Genomic DNA, 18,042 nt, shown 5'->3' with positions numbered 1-18,042 from the left:
TAATTGCCGCCATTGACTTGCATTGAATCGCATAATATCCGCATGAGTACATGTACACATGCGGATATTAAGTGATTCAATGTGCGGATGGTACCCGGGTTTGGAGAAGAGGAGACTCTTATCCAGACCCGGGCACCATAGTACCTGTAGTTAAAAAAATAATTTAAACTAAAAAATATACATTATACTTACCTTCTGATGGCCCCTGGTCTCCATAGCGATGCGTCCTGGCTTCCCGGCAGCTCGCGATGGTCTAAAAGGACCTGCCATGACGTCATTTAGTCATGTGACGGGTCACGCGACCGATGACGTCTGCAGTCGCGTGACCTGTCACTTGACTAAATGAGGTCATGGAAGGTCCTTTTACACCACCGCGAGCCTTCGAAGACACCGGAGAAGGAGACCGGGGGCCATCGGAAGGTGAGTATAATGTGTTTTTTTTATTTTTCACCATTTTATTCTTCTTCTTCCTTTTTTTTTTTTTTTTTTCTTTACTATTGATGCGGCATTTGCATCATCGTAACTTGGTCACACTATATAAAATCCATGCCGGTTGCATGGATTTATATAATGTGACCATGTTGTCAAGCACTTTTCCAAGTGATGCTAAAATCGCTTGGAAAAGATCTTTACAACCCGCATGCATGTGAAGAACGCTTGTCCCTGGCAGGAAAACCGCATGTAAAATCCGCATGCGGTTTTCCTGCCAAGGAGATGCAGAAAAAATCCGGAGCATTTCTGCTTCGTGGGCATTTAGCCTAAGGCTATGCGTACACGATCAGGAACATTTCTGCAGAGTTTCTGTACCTCTTGGCAGCAAAAACGGTGCTGAAAATGTGCAGCGTTTTTGATGCATTTTCAAGCATTTTTGCATTTGGATTTGCCATTCGTTTTTCCAATGCATTGTATAGGAAAAAACGCAGGCAAAAACCCACAAAGAATGGACATGCTTCTTTTTTTTCGGCACATGAAATTCAGTCAGGAAAAATCCTGATCATGTGCACAGAACTTGCAAAATATCATATTGCAAACCTGATCCCATGGTTTCCTGTGTTTTTGGCCCATTTCTGCTTAATAAAAACTCACCAAAAACGCACCGTGTGCACATAGACTTAGGGAGGGAATGTAGCATTCTACACACATATTACCTGGGCCTGTAACAATCACCTGACAGACTTTCATTTTATGGGACTTAATGATGATTATTTTCTTGCCATCTGTGTTAACTGGCTTTGGCTGGTGAGGCTTAGATTGGAAAAAGAAGGCTCTCTAGCTAAATTGTCTATTATATCACTTTTATGAATTGAATGTATTTAGCACTGATGTTTTTTTCCTGATTCTGATTATTTTTTTTTTTTACATTTTTAGGTAGAAAACGCTATCAGAAATTACAAAAAAGGTGACTATAACCTAGGTATACTGCACTGTAGATATGAATTCTTCAGGAGTGCCGTGGAACAAGTAGTGTGGGCCTTGACTGCAAGGTTTGAGGTGTGCTCCAGACCGTGGTGTGTTGCCTTACCACAGGCTTACCCCCACTTCTGCCACCTATATTATTTCTGTACCTCTAAGCTATCTACTGACTCCTCTAACCTGCCAGTAACGGTCTGTAGAGGGTTGTCAGTCAACACAACCTCTGTCAATATGCTCAATCCTCTGTGAGCCATGACAAAGGTGGCCTCCCATTCTCGCACACCTAAAAGGTTTTTCCAGCCACATTCATTCCACATCATCTTATGAGCGTGGATGGTGACATCACATCTGCAAATATCCGCCAGATTGCATGCTCTAGCAGTAGCTACAGTGGGGAAAATAAGTTTGATACACTCTCGATTTTTGCAAGTTTTCCCACCTACAAAAAATGGAGAGGTCTGTAATTTTTATCGTAGGTACACTTCAGCTGTGAGAGACAGAATCTAAAAATAAAATCCAGAAAATCACATTGTATGATTTTTAAATAATTAAATTGCATTTTATTGCATGAAATAAGTATTTGATCACCTAGCAACTAGCAAGAAATCTGGTTCTCAGACCTGTTAGTTTTTCTTTAAGAAGCCCTCCTACTATGCTCTTATTACTTGTATTAATTGTACCTGTTTGAACTCGTTACCTGTATAAGACACCTGTCCACACAGTCAATCACACTCCAACATCTCCACCATGGCCAAGACCAAATAGCTGTCCAAGAACATCAGGGACAAAATTGTAGACCTGCACAAGGTTTGGATGGGTTACAGGACAATAGGCAAGCAACTTGTTGAGAAGGCAACAAGTGTTGACACAATTATTAGAAAGTGGGAGAAACACAAGATGACTGTCAGTCTTCATTGTTCTGGGACTCCATGCAAGATCTCACCTCGTGGGTTAAGGATAATTCTGAGAGAGGTCAGGAATCAGCCCAGAACTAAAAGGGAGGACCTGGTCAGTGATCTGAAGAGAGCTGAGACCAAAGTCTCAAAAATTGGATTATGGTTTAAAATCCTGCAGGACATGCAAGGTCCCCCTTCTCATGCTAGCACATGTCCAGACCCTTTTGAAATTTGCCAGTGACCATCTGGATGATCCAGAGGAGGCATGAGAGAAAGTCATGTGGTCAGATGAGACCTAAATAGACCTTTTTGGTATCCACTCCACTCGCCGTGTCAGGAGGAAGAAGGATGGGTACAACCCCAAGAACACTGCCCCAACCATGAAGAATGGTGGGTGAAACCTTGGGGGTGCTTTTCTGTTAAGGGCGACTGCACCATATTGATGTATCACGAGATTTTGGCCAACAACCTTCTTCCCTCAGTAAGAGCATTGAAGATGGGTCGTGGCTGGGTCTTACAGCATGACAATGACCCGGAACACACAGCGAGGTCAACTAAGGAGTGGCTCCGTAAGAAGGATTTCAATGTCTTCGAGTGGCCTAGCCAGTCTCCAGACCTTAACCCAATAGACAATCTTTGGAGGGAGCTGAAACTCAATGTTACCCAGCGACTGCCCCGAAACGTGAAAGATCTGGAGAAGATCTGTATGGAGGAGTTGGCCAAAATCCCTGCTACCGTGTGTGCAAACTTGGTCAAGAACTGCAGGAAACGTCTGACCTCTATAATTACAAACAAAGGTTTCTGTACAAAATATTAAGTTCTGTTTTTCTATTGTATCAAATACTTATTTCATGCAATAAAATGTAAATTATGTAAAAATCATGCAATGTGATTTTCTGGATTTTATTTTTAGATTTTGCATCCCACAGTTGAAGTGTACCTAAAAATTACAGACCTCTCCCCTTTTTTTTTTTTTTTTTTTTTTTGTAGGTGGGAAAACTTTCGAAATCGGCAGAGTGTCAAATACTTATTTTCCCCACTGTGTAATAAAACCGTCTTGAAGTAGCTACCATAGATTCACTCATTGCTTTTTTTTTTTTTTAATTACTTACATGTGTGATTCAAGTTATGCAGCCACACTGCGTATAAGTAGTCAGCTTGTGCCACCATTTTACTGCAGTTATGTAGTGAATTCTATTGTTTTACACATCAGGACTTAATAGAGTTCTTAAGGTTGGGTAACTACAACCTCAGATGAACAACAACATATTGCAGTTTAAACCAATGCATTATTTATTTAAAGGGGTTGTCCAAGCTCGCTGTCATGATTCCCTGGTTTTGCCAGTGCGGGTGGGCTACAATTTGCATAGTGGCGGTCCGGCCGCCTGCCCCGGGAAATCATGACCGCATGCATGTCTTACTCGATCACTTTTTGGCAGTCTGCAATTACAGTGACTACAGACTTTTGTCCTAAACTTGGACAACCTTTTTAATTATAATTTAAGTCTCACCCCTGCCCCTCCCCCCAAAAAAATGCTGATCCAGGCCTTTATTAGTGCAGTAATGCATGTGAGGGTGATCTGTAATGTGCTTGCTCATACTAAAGTTGTAGTAGTATTTAGATTTGTTCCCCCCTTCATGATTCTGCTTTGCTGGTGATATGTCAGCTTTTGAGATCACCCACCTTTGATGAAATGCTGATCCATTTAGCAACTGAAAAAACTTAGAGGGATAATTGTCAGCATTACCTTGGCCATATATTGTCTACATAAACATGTGCAGGTCAGAAGTGATCAGTTTTTGCATTTATTTCATTCCCACTGTTCACCTAAGTAACTTCATGGCACCTAAGAATTTTGTGTGCATCGCCCCCTGTAAAGACTATAACAATTGGCACTAAATAAAAAGGCCCATATCTCTGGACCTGTATGGCGGATTGGAAAAAAAAAGGCATACTCAGGAGAAACTGAAATAACATAAGAACAAAACTGGCCACTTTTGACCTGGCTACAGGTCCTCTTTAAGGAGATTGGATACTAGTGTGCCCCCATAAAAATAAAAAGCAGCAGAGCTCTCATATTAATCATAGTTGGACAGAATACTTGGCTTGCAGAATCGCTCATGTCTGATAATTGTCCTGGGGAAAGTAAAAGCATATCATGATTTAACTTTCCTTTTTGAGGCTGTACTTCAAGTTCATGAGTGTTGTAGACAACCCCCCCCAGGCAATCGCTCGTGTCCCAGGTTTGGTGCATTATTCTCCAATTTTCATTTTTTTTTTATTTATTTTTTTATTTTCTTAGAGAAGAAGGATGAGACGACAACCGGGCTAGAACCACCCACTACAACATTACAAGAGCACGTTGATGCATGCAAAGATTCTGAACCTGCTGTAGGTAAGGTATTGTTCTTTGTTTAAATGCCAGTTGATACTGGCATTTCCTGTGTTTTTTTTTTTTTTATCTTTTCATGCTGTTTAGGTTTTTAATTTATCCTAGATATGCTGTTTTAAAGACATGTCTTTCGTCATGACTAAAATTTAGCAAGAGTACTCTTTTTCAGGAATCTTATTTATTTTACTTACAGTGGGTACGGAAAGTATTCAGACGCCTTTAAATTTTTCACTCTTTGTTTCATTGCAGCCATTTGGTAAATTCTAAAAAGTAAATTTTTTTTTTCTCATTAATGTACACTCTGCACCCCATCTTGACTGAAAAAAAAACAAACAAATGTAGATATTTTTGCAAATTTATTAAAAAGGGAAAACTGAAATATCACATGGTCATAAGTATTCAGACCCTTTGCTCAGTATTGTGTAGAAGCATCCTTTTACGCTAGTACAGCCATGAGTCTTCTTGGGAATGATGCAACAAGTTTTTCACACCAGGATTTGGGGATCCTCTGCCATTCTTCCTTGCAGATCCTCTCCAGTTCCGTCAGGTTGGATGGTGAACGTTGATGGACAGCCATTTTCAGGTCTCTCCAGAGATGCTCAATTAGGTTTAGGTCAGGGCTCTGGCTGGGCCAGTCAAGAATGGTCACAGAGTTGTTCTGAAGCTACTCTTTTGTTATTTTAGCTGTGTGCTTAGGGTCATTGTCTTGTTGGAAGGTGAACCTTCGGCCAAGTCTGAGGCCCAGATCACTCTGGAAGAGGTTTTCATCCAGGATATCTCTGTATTTGGCCGCATTCATGTTTTCTTCAATTGCAACCAGTCTCCCTGTCCCTGCAGCTGAAAAACACCCCCATAGCATGATGCTACCACAACCATGTTTCACTGTTGGGATCGTATTGGGCAGGTGATGAGCAGTGCATGGTTTTCTCCACACATACCGCTTAGAATCATCACCAAAAAGTTCTTTCAGCGTCTCATCCGACCAGAGAATCTTATTTCTCATAGTCTGGGAGTCCTTCATGTGTTTTTGAGCATACTCTATGCGGGCTTTCATATGTCTTGCACTGAGGAGAGGCTTCCGTCAGACCACTCTGCCATAAAGGCCCGACTGGTGGAGGGCTGCAGTGATAGTTGACTTAGTGGAACTTTCTCCCATCTCCCTACTGCATCTCTGGAGCTCAGCCACAGTGATCTTGGGGTTCTTCTTTACCTCTCTCACCAATGCTCTTCTCCCACGATTGTTCAGTTTGGCTGGACGGTCAGGTCTAGGAAGACTTCTGATGGTCCCAAACTTCTTCCATTTAAGGATTATGGAGGTCACTGTGCTCTTGGGAACCTTGAGTACTGCAGAAATTCTATTGTAATCTTGGCCAGATCTGTGCCTTGCCACAATTGTCACTGAGCTTCTTGGGCAGTTCCTTTTGAGCTCATGATTCTCATTTGGTCTGACATGCACTGTGACCTGTGAGGTCTTATATAAACAGGTGTGTGCCTTTCCAAATCAAGTCCTATCAGTTTAATTAAACACCGCTGGACTCCAATGAAGGAGTAGAACCATCTCAAGGAGGATCACAAGGAAATGGACAGCATGTGACTTACATATGAGTGTCTGAGCAAGGGTCTAAATACTTATGACCATGTGATATTTCAGTTTTGCGTGGGGATTGCGATCGGTGGATGGGTTTTGAAAAATTCATTCCCTTGTATTGCACTCTAATTTGTCCACCAGAAATGGTGTACCTTTATGGTTAGAGAGTAAGCAATACTGCTTATGTAAAGAAAATTCAGATTCTACCATTCAAACTTGCATTCTCTTAGGGAATTAGATTATGTCTACACTATTGTCAGTGTGGGCTTCTTATTGTAGAGATTGCACATGGTCATAACGTAGCATTCCTATTACACGCCCCACAATTGTAGCTCACTAGATAACAATGCACTTATTTATCGCTTGCAGAATGGTGTACAATGTGGTTTGTTCTGTAATGCATGTGTTTGATATTTAATTGTTATTTACACTTTTTTTTCCAGGTCTGGAGTATATATACCAATTCCGAAAACTTGATCACAGTACATATGAGTGCAAACTGTGTGAATGTCATTCAGGAATGACTCACATGTTTATGCATATTGTTGGAGCCAAGCACAGACTTAACTATTTGGTAAGGAAATTCTATTCGTGTGAAATGTATTTTACTCTATTATTCAAATGTACAAAGTAAGGTGGACATGTGCTACAGACTTTTTGTATCACGTCCTCACCCTCTTTACTTGGTATATTGTTTTTCTTCTCTCCGAATCATCATAGCTTTCTAATCTGTATTCGGAGTGCAATATTCACAACACATACAGTACAGACCAAAAGTTTGGACACAGTTTCTCATTTAAAGATTTTTCTGTATTTTCATGACTATGAAAATTGTACATTCACACTGAAGGCATCAAAACTATGAATTAACACGTGGAATTATATACTTAACAAAAACGTGTGAAACAACTGAAAATATGTCTTATATTCTAGGTTCTATAAAGTAGCCACCTTTTGCTTTGATGACTGCTTTGCACACTCTTGGCATTCTCTTGATGAGCTTCAAGAGGTAGTCACTGGAAATGGTCTTCCAACAATCTTGAAGGAGTTCCCAGAGATGCTTAGCACTTGTTGGCTCTTTTGTCTTCAGTCTGCGGTCCAGCTCACCCCAAACCATCTCAATTGGGTTCAGGTCTGGCGTAGCACCCCATCACTCTCCCTCTTGGTCAAATAGCCCTTACACAGCCTGGAGGTGTGTGTGGGGTCATTTTCCTGTTGAAAAAGAAATGATGGTCCAACTAAACGCAAACCGGATGGAAAAGCATGCCGCTGCAAGATGCTGTGGTAGCCATGCTGGTTCAATATGCCTTCAATTTTGAATAAATTTCCAACAGTGTCACCAGCAAAGCACCCCCAGACCATCACACCTCCTCCTCCATGCTTCACGATGGGAACCAGGCATGTAGAGCCCATCCGTTCACCTTTTCTGCGTCGCACAAAGACACGGTGGTTGGAACCAAAGATCTCAAATTTGGACTCCTCAGACCAAAGCACGATTTCCACTGGTCTAATGTCCATTCCTTGTGTTCTTTAGCCCAAACAAGTCTCTTCTGCTTGTTGCCTGTCCTTGGCAGTGGTTTCCTAGCAGCTATTTTAACAGGAAGGCCTGCTGCACAAAGTCTCCTCTTAACAGTTGTTGAAAAGATGTGTCTGCTGCTATAACTCTGTGTGGCATTGACCTGGTCTCTAATCTGAGCTGCTGTTAACCTGCGATTTCTGAGGCTGGTGACTCGGATAAACTTATCCTCAGAAGCAGAGGTGACTCTTGGTCTTCCTTTCCTGGGGCGGTGCTCATGTGAGCCAGTTTCTTTGTAGCGCTTGATGGTTTTTGCCACTGCACTTGGGGACACTTTCAAAGTTTTCCCAATTTTTCGCACTGACTGACCTTCATTTCTTAAAGTAATGATGGCCACACGTTTTTCTTTACTTAGCTGCTTTTTTCTTGCCATAATACAAATTCTAACATTCTATTCAGTAGGACTATCAGCTGTGTATCCACCTGACTTCTGTACAACACAACTGATGGTCCCAACCCCATTTATAAGGCAAGAAATCCCACTTATTAAATCTGACAGGGCACACCTGTGAAGTAAAACCATTTCCGGTGACTACCTCTTGAAGCTCATCAAGAGAATGCCAAGAGTGTGCAAAGCCGTCATCAAAGCAAAAGGTGGCTACTTTGAAGAACCTAGAATATAAGACATATTTTCAGTTGTTTCACACTTTTTTGTTAAGTATATAATTCCACATGTGTTAATTCATAGTTTTGATGCCTTCAGTGTGAATGTACAATTTTCATAGTCATGAAAATACAGAAAAATCTATAAATGAGAAGGTGTGTCCAAACTTTTGGTCTGTACTGTATGTCCCATCAATATCAGATCTATACAAACCCCAAAATTCATAACTTTCCACTGGTGCCCAAATGCCTGGTTGCAGATGTAACATTTCCCGTGAAGAGAACAAATGTTTCCTTTCAACTCAGGATGTCTTTCCTGGGAACAAAGTGTCACGGGTGTGTCGCCACGAAGATCGTCACGATTACACAGCCTGACTTCTCGCAGCTGACTTTTTGGTGCTTTGTGTTTTCGGCAGTGAGGGAGTTAATTCTCTCTCTCTCTGTGCTAGACGAGGTCCAGCCTCGCCCAGCTGCAATCAATGTTGATTTAGTGAGACTCCTTCAAATGCCTGCTGGTCTGTTTGGGAAGTGTCGGTGAAAGCATTTCATACAGACTAACAGAGCGGATCGTGGTATTTGGAGTTTCTGAGATAAGTGTATTTGGAGTGTTTCTTCCCTTCCTCGCTTTATCATTTATCTCCTTTCCCGTTGGTGTTCCCTCTGTTGTAGTTGTGTAGTTTTTGTATGCAAGGTGGTTTTGGTTTTTCCCTTGTACTGTCTCGTTCGTCTAAGTACTGTGTGTGGGCATATTATTACTTGTCCCCTTTTGTTGTGATCGGGGTCCTTCTCAGGACTAGATTACTTAGGTACAGGGATCCTCAGGAGGTAGGGGTTACGCTGGCGGCCTGGACCTCTGTACCTTTAACAGTACCTCCAGGTTGAGGGATTAGTCAGGGCCCCAGCTTAGGGTCAGCTTAGGCCCCTGACCTCCAGTATACTGAGACAGCGTGACATTTTCACCGACCCACTTAGTTTTTCTCCAGCTACCATGGATCCAGTAGCCGGTCTAGCTCGGCAGTTGCAGAGTTTGTCCATGGAGCTGGCGGACGTTAGGTCCAAGGTTTTGCATCCTCAGGAGCAAGCCGGACCAGAACCTAAAGTAGCTCTCCCTGACAGGTTCACTGGGGGGCGGGACAAGTTTTTTGTTTTCCGGGAGGCATGCAAATTGTACTTTCGGCTGCGGCCTCGGTCATCGGGGAGTGAAGAACAAAGGGTGGGAATTGTCATCTCGCTCCTACAAGGGGACCCACAATCTTGGGCGTTCTCTCTTCCCCCGGGCTCCCCGGCTCTCCAGTCAGTGGATAGGTTTTTCGCTGCTCTGGGACTCGTATATGATGACCCAGATCGGATCTCCCTTGCTGAGTCTAAGTTACGTAGGATCCAGCAGGGAGATCGTCCGGCGGAGGAATTCTGTTCGGAGTTCCGTAGGTGGGCCACGGACACCCAGTGGAATGACCCGGCTCTTAGGAGCCAGTTTTGTCAAGGTTTATCCGACAAATTACAGGATGTGTTGGCACAGTATGACTCTCCCGCGTCACTGGAAGCCGCTATGGCCCTGGCTATTCGCGTTGACAGACGGCTTCGGGAGAGGTGCGGGATAACTCGACCCCCTGTGATGACTCCACCTCCTACAAGGTCCCCTCATATGGTGGTTCCCCTGGTCAGTCCAGAGGAGCCTATGCAATTAGAAGGGACATCATTTCGGGGGAGGGGACCGGTGGTGCGCCATAAGACAGGAAGGTGTTTCTTCTGCGGGAGAAAGGGACATTTTATTGGGGGGTGTCCATCCCGTCCCTTGCAGAGTGAAGAGTCGTCGGAAAACTGTTGATCCCAGGTTGTGTGGTGGACGGCAATCTGGGAGTAGGTATTTCGTCCCTAGGTTCGTCTCAGTTTCTCGTACCGGCGGAGGTGGTGGTGGGTACGAGAACTGAGAGGATATCTGTTCTTCTGGATAGTGGGGCCGGGGCTAATCTGGTTGATGCTCGGTTTGCCCGGTTCAAGGTATGCGATTGAGTGAGTTGGCTAAACCCATCCCCATATTCTCGATCGATGCCAGGCCTCTCTCGGTCAGGGAAGTTTTTTGCAAGCTGTGCATGACGTAAAACTTCAGGTGGGGGCGATACATAAAGAACTGTTGTCTTGCTACGTGTTGGAGGGTCTTCCCACTCCTATAGTGTTGGGCCTTCCTTGGTTAACTAAGCATAACCCGGTTATTAATTGGCAAACCAGAGAGATAAGCCAATGGAGTAAATTCTGTAATAAAAACTGCATGAACACGGTCATCGGTGCGGTTACTCCTTGGGTCTTACCTCCATTTCTGGCGGACTTTGAGGATGTATTCTCGGAGAAAGGGTGTCAGGAACTACCTCCTCATCGCGAGTATGACTGTTCTGTAAAACTGCTCCCTGAGGCCAAGTTACCTAAAGCTAGGTTGTATAACCTTTCTGGTCCTGAGAGGCAGGCCATGAAGGATTATATTTCAGAAAGTCTGGCTAAGGGGCATATTAGACCTTCATCTTCACCGGTGGCTGCGGGGTTCTTCTTTGTTAAGAAGAAAGATGGAGGCCTACGCCCTTGCCTGGATTTCCGTGAACTTAATCGGATTACGGTCCGAGATCCGTATCCACTCCCACTTATTCCCGATCTCTTTAATCAGATCGTGGGCGCCAAATGGTTCTCTAAGTTGGATCTCAGGGGGGCGTACAATCTGATTAGGATGAAGGAGGGGGATGAGTGGAAGATGGCGTTTAACACTCCGGAGGGGCATTATGAGAACCTTGTCATGCCATTCGGTCTGACTAATGCCCCGGCGGTGTTCCAACACTTTGTTAATGACATTTTTCGCCGCCTGGTGGGACAGTTTGTTGTCATATATCTGGATGATATCTTAATTTACTCGCCGGATCTGGTGTCTCATCAGGAGCACGTTAGGCAGGTGTTACAGATCTTGCGGGATAATAAACTGTATGCCAAATGGGAAAAGTGTGTGTTCGCCGTACAGGAACTCCAGTTTTTAGGCTTCCTGGTTTCAGCGTCCGGTTTTCGTATGGACCCTGGGAAAGTGCGGGCAGTTCTTGAGTGGGATCGGCCAGAGAATCTTAAGGCACTACAACGTTTCCTGGGGTTTGCTAACTATTACCGGAAGTTCATTCGTAATTTCTCGTCCATGGTTAAGCCTCTCACAGACATGACTAAAAAGGGGACGGATTTTTCTAGGTGGTCTGACAAGGCTTGTCAAGCATTCTCCTCCTTGAAAAAATGTTTTGCCTCGGCACCCATACTCATTCAACCTGATGCATCACAGCCATTCATTGTAGAGGTAGACGCTTCCGAGGTAGGGGTGGGAGCAGTATTGTCACAGGGTTCGTCCCCTGGTAAGTGGCATCCGTGCGCCTTTTTCTCTAAAAAATTGTCGTCCGCTGAGAGGAATTACGATGTCGGCAATAGGGAACTCTTGGCCATTAAGTTAGCTTTTGAGGAGTGGCGCCATTTTTTGGAGGGGGCAGTCCATCCGGTCACCGTCATCACCGATCACAAGAACTTGCTATATCTGGAGTCCGCGAAACGTCTGAATCCCAGACAAGCTAGGTGGTCATTGTTTTTTACCAGGTTTAATTTTGTCGTTACATATTGTCCTGGGTCAAAAAATGTAAAGGCGGATGCCTTATCTCGTAGTTTCCCTGGGGCCGGGAATACGGACGACCCGATTCCTATCCTTCAGGAGGGGGTGGTGGTTTCGGCAGTATGCTCTGAGCTGGAGGAGGAGGTTTTGGAGGCTCAGGGGGACGCCCCTGTTGGACCTCCGGGGAGACTGTTTGTTCCAGATCAGTTGCAACAAAAGGTGATCGAGGCACACCATAACTCAGTTTTGGCAGGACACCCGGGGAGTAAAGCAACTGTGGATCTCCTCTCGCGTCGGTTTTGGTGGCCTAACTTACATAAGGAGGTGGTAACTTTTGTCGCGTCCTGTGGGGTTTGTGCGCGCTCTAAGACCTCACATACCCATCCGTCTGGGGCCCTCTTACCTTTGAAGATCCCGGAGCATCCTTGGACTCATCTGTCTATGGACTTTATTACGGACCTCCCTCCGTCTTCGGGTAAAACGGTCATACTCGTTGTAGTGGACAGGTTCAGCAAGATGGCACATTTTATCGCTCTTCCGGCTCTCCCGAATGCTAAAACTCTTGCGCAGGTGTTCATTGGGGAGATTGTGAGGCTTCACGGGGTACCCTCCGATGTGGTGTCTGATCGGGGGTCTCAGTTTGTGTCCAAGTTCTGGAAGGCGTTTTGTGCACGGCGGGGGATGCATTTGTCATTCTCATCGGCTTTTCACCCTCAGACCAATGGTCAGACGGAACGTATGAACCAGAGCTTGGAGACATATCTCCGGTGTTTTGTGTCAGAGAACCAGGAGGACTGGGCTTCTTTCTTACCTCTGGCAGAGTTTGCTCTTAATAATAGGCGGAGCGAGTCCACTGGTAAGTCCCCGTTTTTTGGGGCATATGGTTTTCACCCCCAGTTTTGTACTTTCAGTAGGGGGGGCTCTTCGGGGGTTCCTGAGGAGGAACGATTTTCCTCATCACTCGCTTCAGTATGGAGAGGGGTGCTGAAGAATCTGAATACTATGGGGAACCGATACAAACGTATGGCTGATAGGAGGAGAGTGTCTGGTCCGGACCTAAGTGTGAACGATCGGGTATGGTTGTCTACCAGGAATATTAAACTTAAGGTTCCCTCCTGGAAACTGGGTCCCAGGTTCATCGGGCCGTACAGAATCAGTTCTATTATTAATCCGGTGGCATTCCGTCTTGACCTCCCCCCTACGTTTAAAATTCACAACGTGTTCCACAGATCGTTGCTTAAGAGGTATGTGGCGCCGGTGGTACCGTCACCTTTACCTCCCCCTCCAGTGGTGGTCAATGGTAACTTGGAGTTCCAGGTATCAAGGGTCATCGATTCACGTTTTAATCGCCGGTCCCTTCAGTACCTGGTTCATTGGAAAGGGTATGGTCCTGAGGAGAGGATGTGGGTTCCTGCGTCGGATATTAACGCAGACCGATTAGTTCGGGCCTTCCACACGACTCACCCGGATAAACCTGGCCCTGAGGGTCCGGAGGCCCCTCGTAGAAGGGGGGGTACTGTCACGGGTGTGTCGCCACGAAGATCGTCACGATTACACAGCCTGACTTCTCGCAGCTGACTTTTTGGTGCTTTGTGTTTTCGGCAGTGAGGGAGTTAATTCTCTCTCTCTCTGTGCTAGACAAGGTCCAGCCTCGCCCAGCTGCAATCAATGTTGATTTAGTGAGACTCCTTCAAATGCCTGCTGGTCTGTTTGGGAAGTGTCGGTGAAAGCATTTCATACAGACTAACAGAGCGGATCGTGGTATTTGGAGTTTCTGAGATAAGTGTATTTGGAGTGTTTCTTCCCTTCCTCGCTTTATCATTTATCTCCTTTCCCGTTGGTGTTCCCTCTGTTGTAGTTGTGTAGTTTTTGTATGCAAGGTGGTTTTGGTTTTTCCCTTGTACTGTCTCGTTCGTCTAAGTACTGTGTGTGGGCATATTATTACTTGTCCCCTTTTGTTGTGATCGGGGTCCTTCTCAGGACTAGATTACTTAGGTACAGGGATCCTCAGGAGGTAGGGGTTACGCTGGCGGCCTGGACCTCTGTACCTTTAACAGTACCTCCAGGTTGAGGGATTAGTCAGGGCCCCAGCTTAGGGTCAGCTTAGGCCCCTGACCTCCAGTATACTGAGACAGCGTGACACAAAGGAGACTTCTTCAATTCTCTGTGTGTAAAAACATATCACTTTTGTAACTGGATGTCTGAATTCCAGTTGTCCTTCTGCTGTTTGACTACTAGTGGCTGCTGTTGTTCACCTTAATTGTGCTGCACTCCCACTCCTTACCACTGTAGGCTGCTATTGTGTTCTACAATTGCCCTTTACTAAGATGGCAGATTCTGAACCTGTGGGATCCATTTTGTTTCTTTTTTGTGCCTACTTAAAGCCGCATGGATCTCTCACTCATTGCTTGAGTATTGTGTCCTGCTGTTAGCCCAGTTTCCAGTCTCCAAGCTCCTGAACATTCTGCCTAGATTAATAGACTCAAAAGAACAAAAAGTGTTTATAGAACCCAAAGTAAATATGGATGGAGACTAATACAATAAGAAAAACACAGGATCCAAACCATAATACGTACAAAATTACATAGGACAGGCAGGGCAGTTAGGGGAGATAAGACACTGGTGGTGCGATTGTAAACCATCACAATCCATGGGTTAAGCTACAAATAGAACACTCTTCACAGTACTTAATTGTCATGGAAAAGAACAAAGTTTCACAAGTCTCACATGGTGGAGTGATGTAACATTTTTGATAAGAAAGCAGCCCATACTCTTACAAACTTCAAAATTCAAAACAAGGTACAATAGTGATATAAAGAATGGGCTGTACCAGTAAACCAAAGGAGGCAATTTACAAAATAGTTCAAACAGTTATGAACCAGGCAACCAGTATTAAAGTATTGCAATCATACCCAATAGATTGTGTGGCAGCCCCGACGCGTGTTTCCGTACTTCATCAGGGGGCCTACCTAGATTGTTCTCGCTCATCTACGGATTGTTTCCTTCAACTCCTTCTGCTAACTACAAGAACTTCTACTTCCGCTTGCTGTTCCTGCTCGTGCTCCTTCGGCCACTGGTTTCCAGCAGTACTACGCCAGTATCGTAACACTGAACCTCAGAAAAGATCTTTCCTATTTGGCCACCACAGGCTGACCTGGCCTCAGAGGAAGTTTTAATTGGTTTTGTCACTTCCCAGTCATATGTAATTTACTCACTACCCCTATGTTAAACTGTGTAATTCTACTTCAAGGAGTGTAAGCTCTTGTCCCTCTAGATCAGGGATGTCAAACTCAAATACACAGGGCCAAAATTAAAAACTTGGACAAAGTCGCTGGGCAACCTTTTTGATATTTATGTAAAAAAATGTCTACAATTGAGTTTTTTCTTACAATCAAATATAATGATTGCATTTGTATTTGGCAAAGTACATTTTAATTAATAATTCTTTGAATAAAATTAGCACATAACCCCAAATGGGGCATACTGGAATAGTATAATTTTATGTAAGAGCAGTAAAAAGCTTATGGGTGAATGGCCTAATTTTAAATATGTAATAACAAAGGATAAATTTTTTTTAATTAATAAATACCGATTATAAAATATGATGCCAACCAAATTGATCCCTAAACACACAGTATGATACCACCAAAGTGAATTTCTCCACAGCACCATCCCCACACACGGTATGATGACCCTACTGTACTTCTTCCTCCCCACCTCCCCCCCCAAGCAAAGTATGGTGACCTATCACAGTATGATACCTCAACTGTGATCGCCATACATTATAATGGGCCCCACATGGTCCTCTGCGTTGCTGGCCAAATGTAATAACCCTATGGGCCAGATTTGGCCTGCAGGCCAGAGTTTGACATGGGTGCTCTGGAGATATTCTGTGTGTGCAGATGTTTGAATGTTTTCTATCACGAGCACCATAAAAAGCTTTGTTTTCTGGTCCTGTGTGTCTGTAAGCAGGGCGGAGGAAGCTGCAAATGATATCATCAGGATAAAAGAACACAACCAAATCCTGCCAGCTCTCTCCATCTGCAGTCTCCAGTGACTTCAAAGAGAGGTTACAGGAACTTTTCACCCCTCTTACCTTTCATAATGCATGTGTCTTATTTAGCAGAGGATTTTTTAAAACTATATTAAAAATAATACGTCAGCGCTTTTTACTCGCCATGTTCCCCACTTATTCCAAGCGTAGTGCAACCTTCTGCTTTTCTGATGGCTCACTGCTGTGTAGTCGAGCAGAAGATGGTCATGTTAGCATGGAATAGATCTAAGGGATGCAGAAGCTGGGAAGTGCTTTGTTCATATCCAAATCAATTCTGCCTCATTTGGATAAAGAAAAAAAGCAGCATTTTACATTAATAGAGCTACAGTATGCATAAAAAACAAATTGCTTTGTTTCAATGACTTGCATCTATAATGTATCTGGGGATGCGTGTCTCTGTCTGAAGCCTTTATAGACTGCACATGCGTGACGCGCAGTCTGGCTTCAGACAGAAGACCGCATCCAGCCGTTACAGGTAAGAGGAGTGTATGGCGCCGGAGATCGTGGTATGCGTACACATACCGTGATCTCCTGCGCCATACTTACCTGACCGGGAGGAGCGTTGCCACGGCGCCTCTCTTCGCCGGAGACCGGGGCAGGAGTGAGGCGTCGGATCGGCGCATGCGCATAGCGCTATCCGGCGCCATTTTACTGAAGATACATTTGCAGTGTGTTTTCAGCAAAATTGTGCTGGACAGCGCAGTGCTCCGGCACCGCACTCCTCCCCCGGCCTCCGGCAGAACAGGACACAGCAGCGCTGGAGCACAGAGAAGAAAGGTGAGTATAACTGTTTATTTATTTTTTTTTATTTGTGTACAGCTTGAAAGGGATGAGGGGGCCACACATACCAAGATTGGGGAGATGGGGGGTACCACACATACCAGGATTGTGGGGTGAGGGGACCATTCATATCAGGATTGGGGGATGAGGGGTACCACACATACCAGGATTGGGGGGGGTGAGGGGACCATGCATACCAGAATGAGGGGTACCATTATTGGGGGGTGAGGCGACCATGCATACCAGGATTGGGGGGTGAGGCGACCATGCATGCCCGGATTGGGGGTAAAGGGTGCCATGCATACCAGGATAGGGATGAAGGGTACCATGTGTACCAGGATAGGGATGAAGGGTACCATGTGTACCAAGATAGGAATGAGGGGTACCATGTGTACCAGGATAGGGAGGAGGGGTACCATGTGTACCAGGATAGGGATGAGGGGTGCCATGCCTACCAGGTTTGGGGATGAGGGGTACCATGCCTACCGGGATTGGGGACCATATACCAATAAAAATGCTTGCCACCTGGGCGTAGAACGGGTTCAATAGCTAGTTCTCATAAGCAGTTTGGAAGATCATCAATTGCACATCTCATCACCCCCTGTGTCCTCATTAACTCAAATGTTTATGTCCTATTTAGATTGTGAGCCTCAATGGGGACAGTGCCCATAATGTCTGTAAAGCGCTGTGGAATTACTGGTGCTATAGAAGTGAGTAAAATAAATAAATAAATAAAATCTGGATCATGCAGAGTCTTGGTCTATTAGGTCTAGTATATATGTGGACTGATGGGCATGACCAGCATTTATCAATTCTGGACTTCTTGATCTTTTATTTTAAGAATTCATGGTTATAAAACACAGATAAATTGCCTCAATGAGTGTAAAGTACTAGTTGCCATCTTGACATTGAGCCAAATGTCTTACAGAGAATATCTGGTGTATAATTTAATTCATGTTATGCTTCACATATATTTTTTTCTATTTAGACTTTTTTTTTTTTTCCTCCTGCTCCAATGGATATAAATTTCAAAAGTAACTTTGATCTGTTTACGGTATGTGATCTGCAGCATTAAATGACTGCCGATCGGTACATATTTGTTAACCGGTGGCTGTTT

The 18,042-nt window shown here is 44.4% G+C and overlaps 1 protein-coding gene across 4 annotated transcripts in view; it reads left to right on the top strand.

Annotated features, from left to right (window-relative positions):
• The window catches only part of LOC141265406 (uncharacterized), a 124,645-nt gene that overhangs the window by 31,441 nt on the left and 75,162 nt on the right, over positions 1-18,042 (top strand). For all 4 annotated transcript variants that reach the window (XM_073678462.1, XM_073678459.1, XM_073678461.1 and 1 more), the window contains exons 4-6: positions 1,369-1,399; positions 4,613-4,705; positions 6,734-6,864. In XM_073678462.1, the coding sequence (XP_073534563.1) occupies positions 1,369-1,399; positions 4,613-4,705; positions 6,734-6,864 (255 nt within the window). The remainder of the gene's footprint in view (positions 1-1,368; positions 1,400-4,612; positions 4,706-6,733; positions 6,865-18,042) is intronic.

This window comes from Phyllobates terribilis, unplaced genomic scaffold, assembly GCF_046119375.1.
Source record: "Phyllobates terribilis strain yellow unplaced genomic scaffold, ASM4611937v1 Scaffold_4__5_contigs__length_816908805, whole genome shotgun sequence".
Classification (NCBI taxonomy): Eukaryota; Metazoa; Chordata; class Amphibia; order Anura; family Dendrobatidae; genus Phyllobates; species Phyllobates terribilis.
The sequence above is the reverse complement of the archived record's forward strand: the minus strand, read 5'-3'. Positions and strand labels throughout refer to the sequence as shown.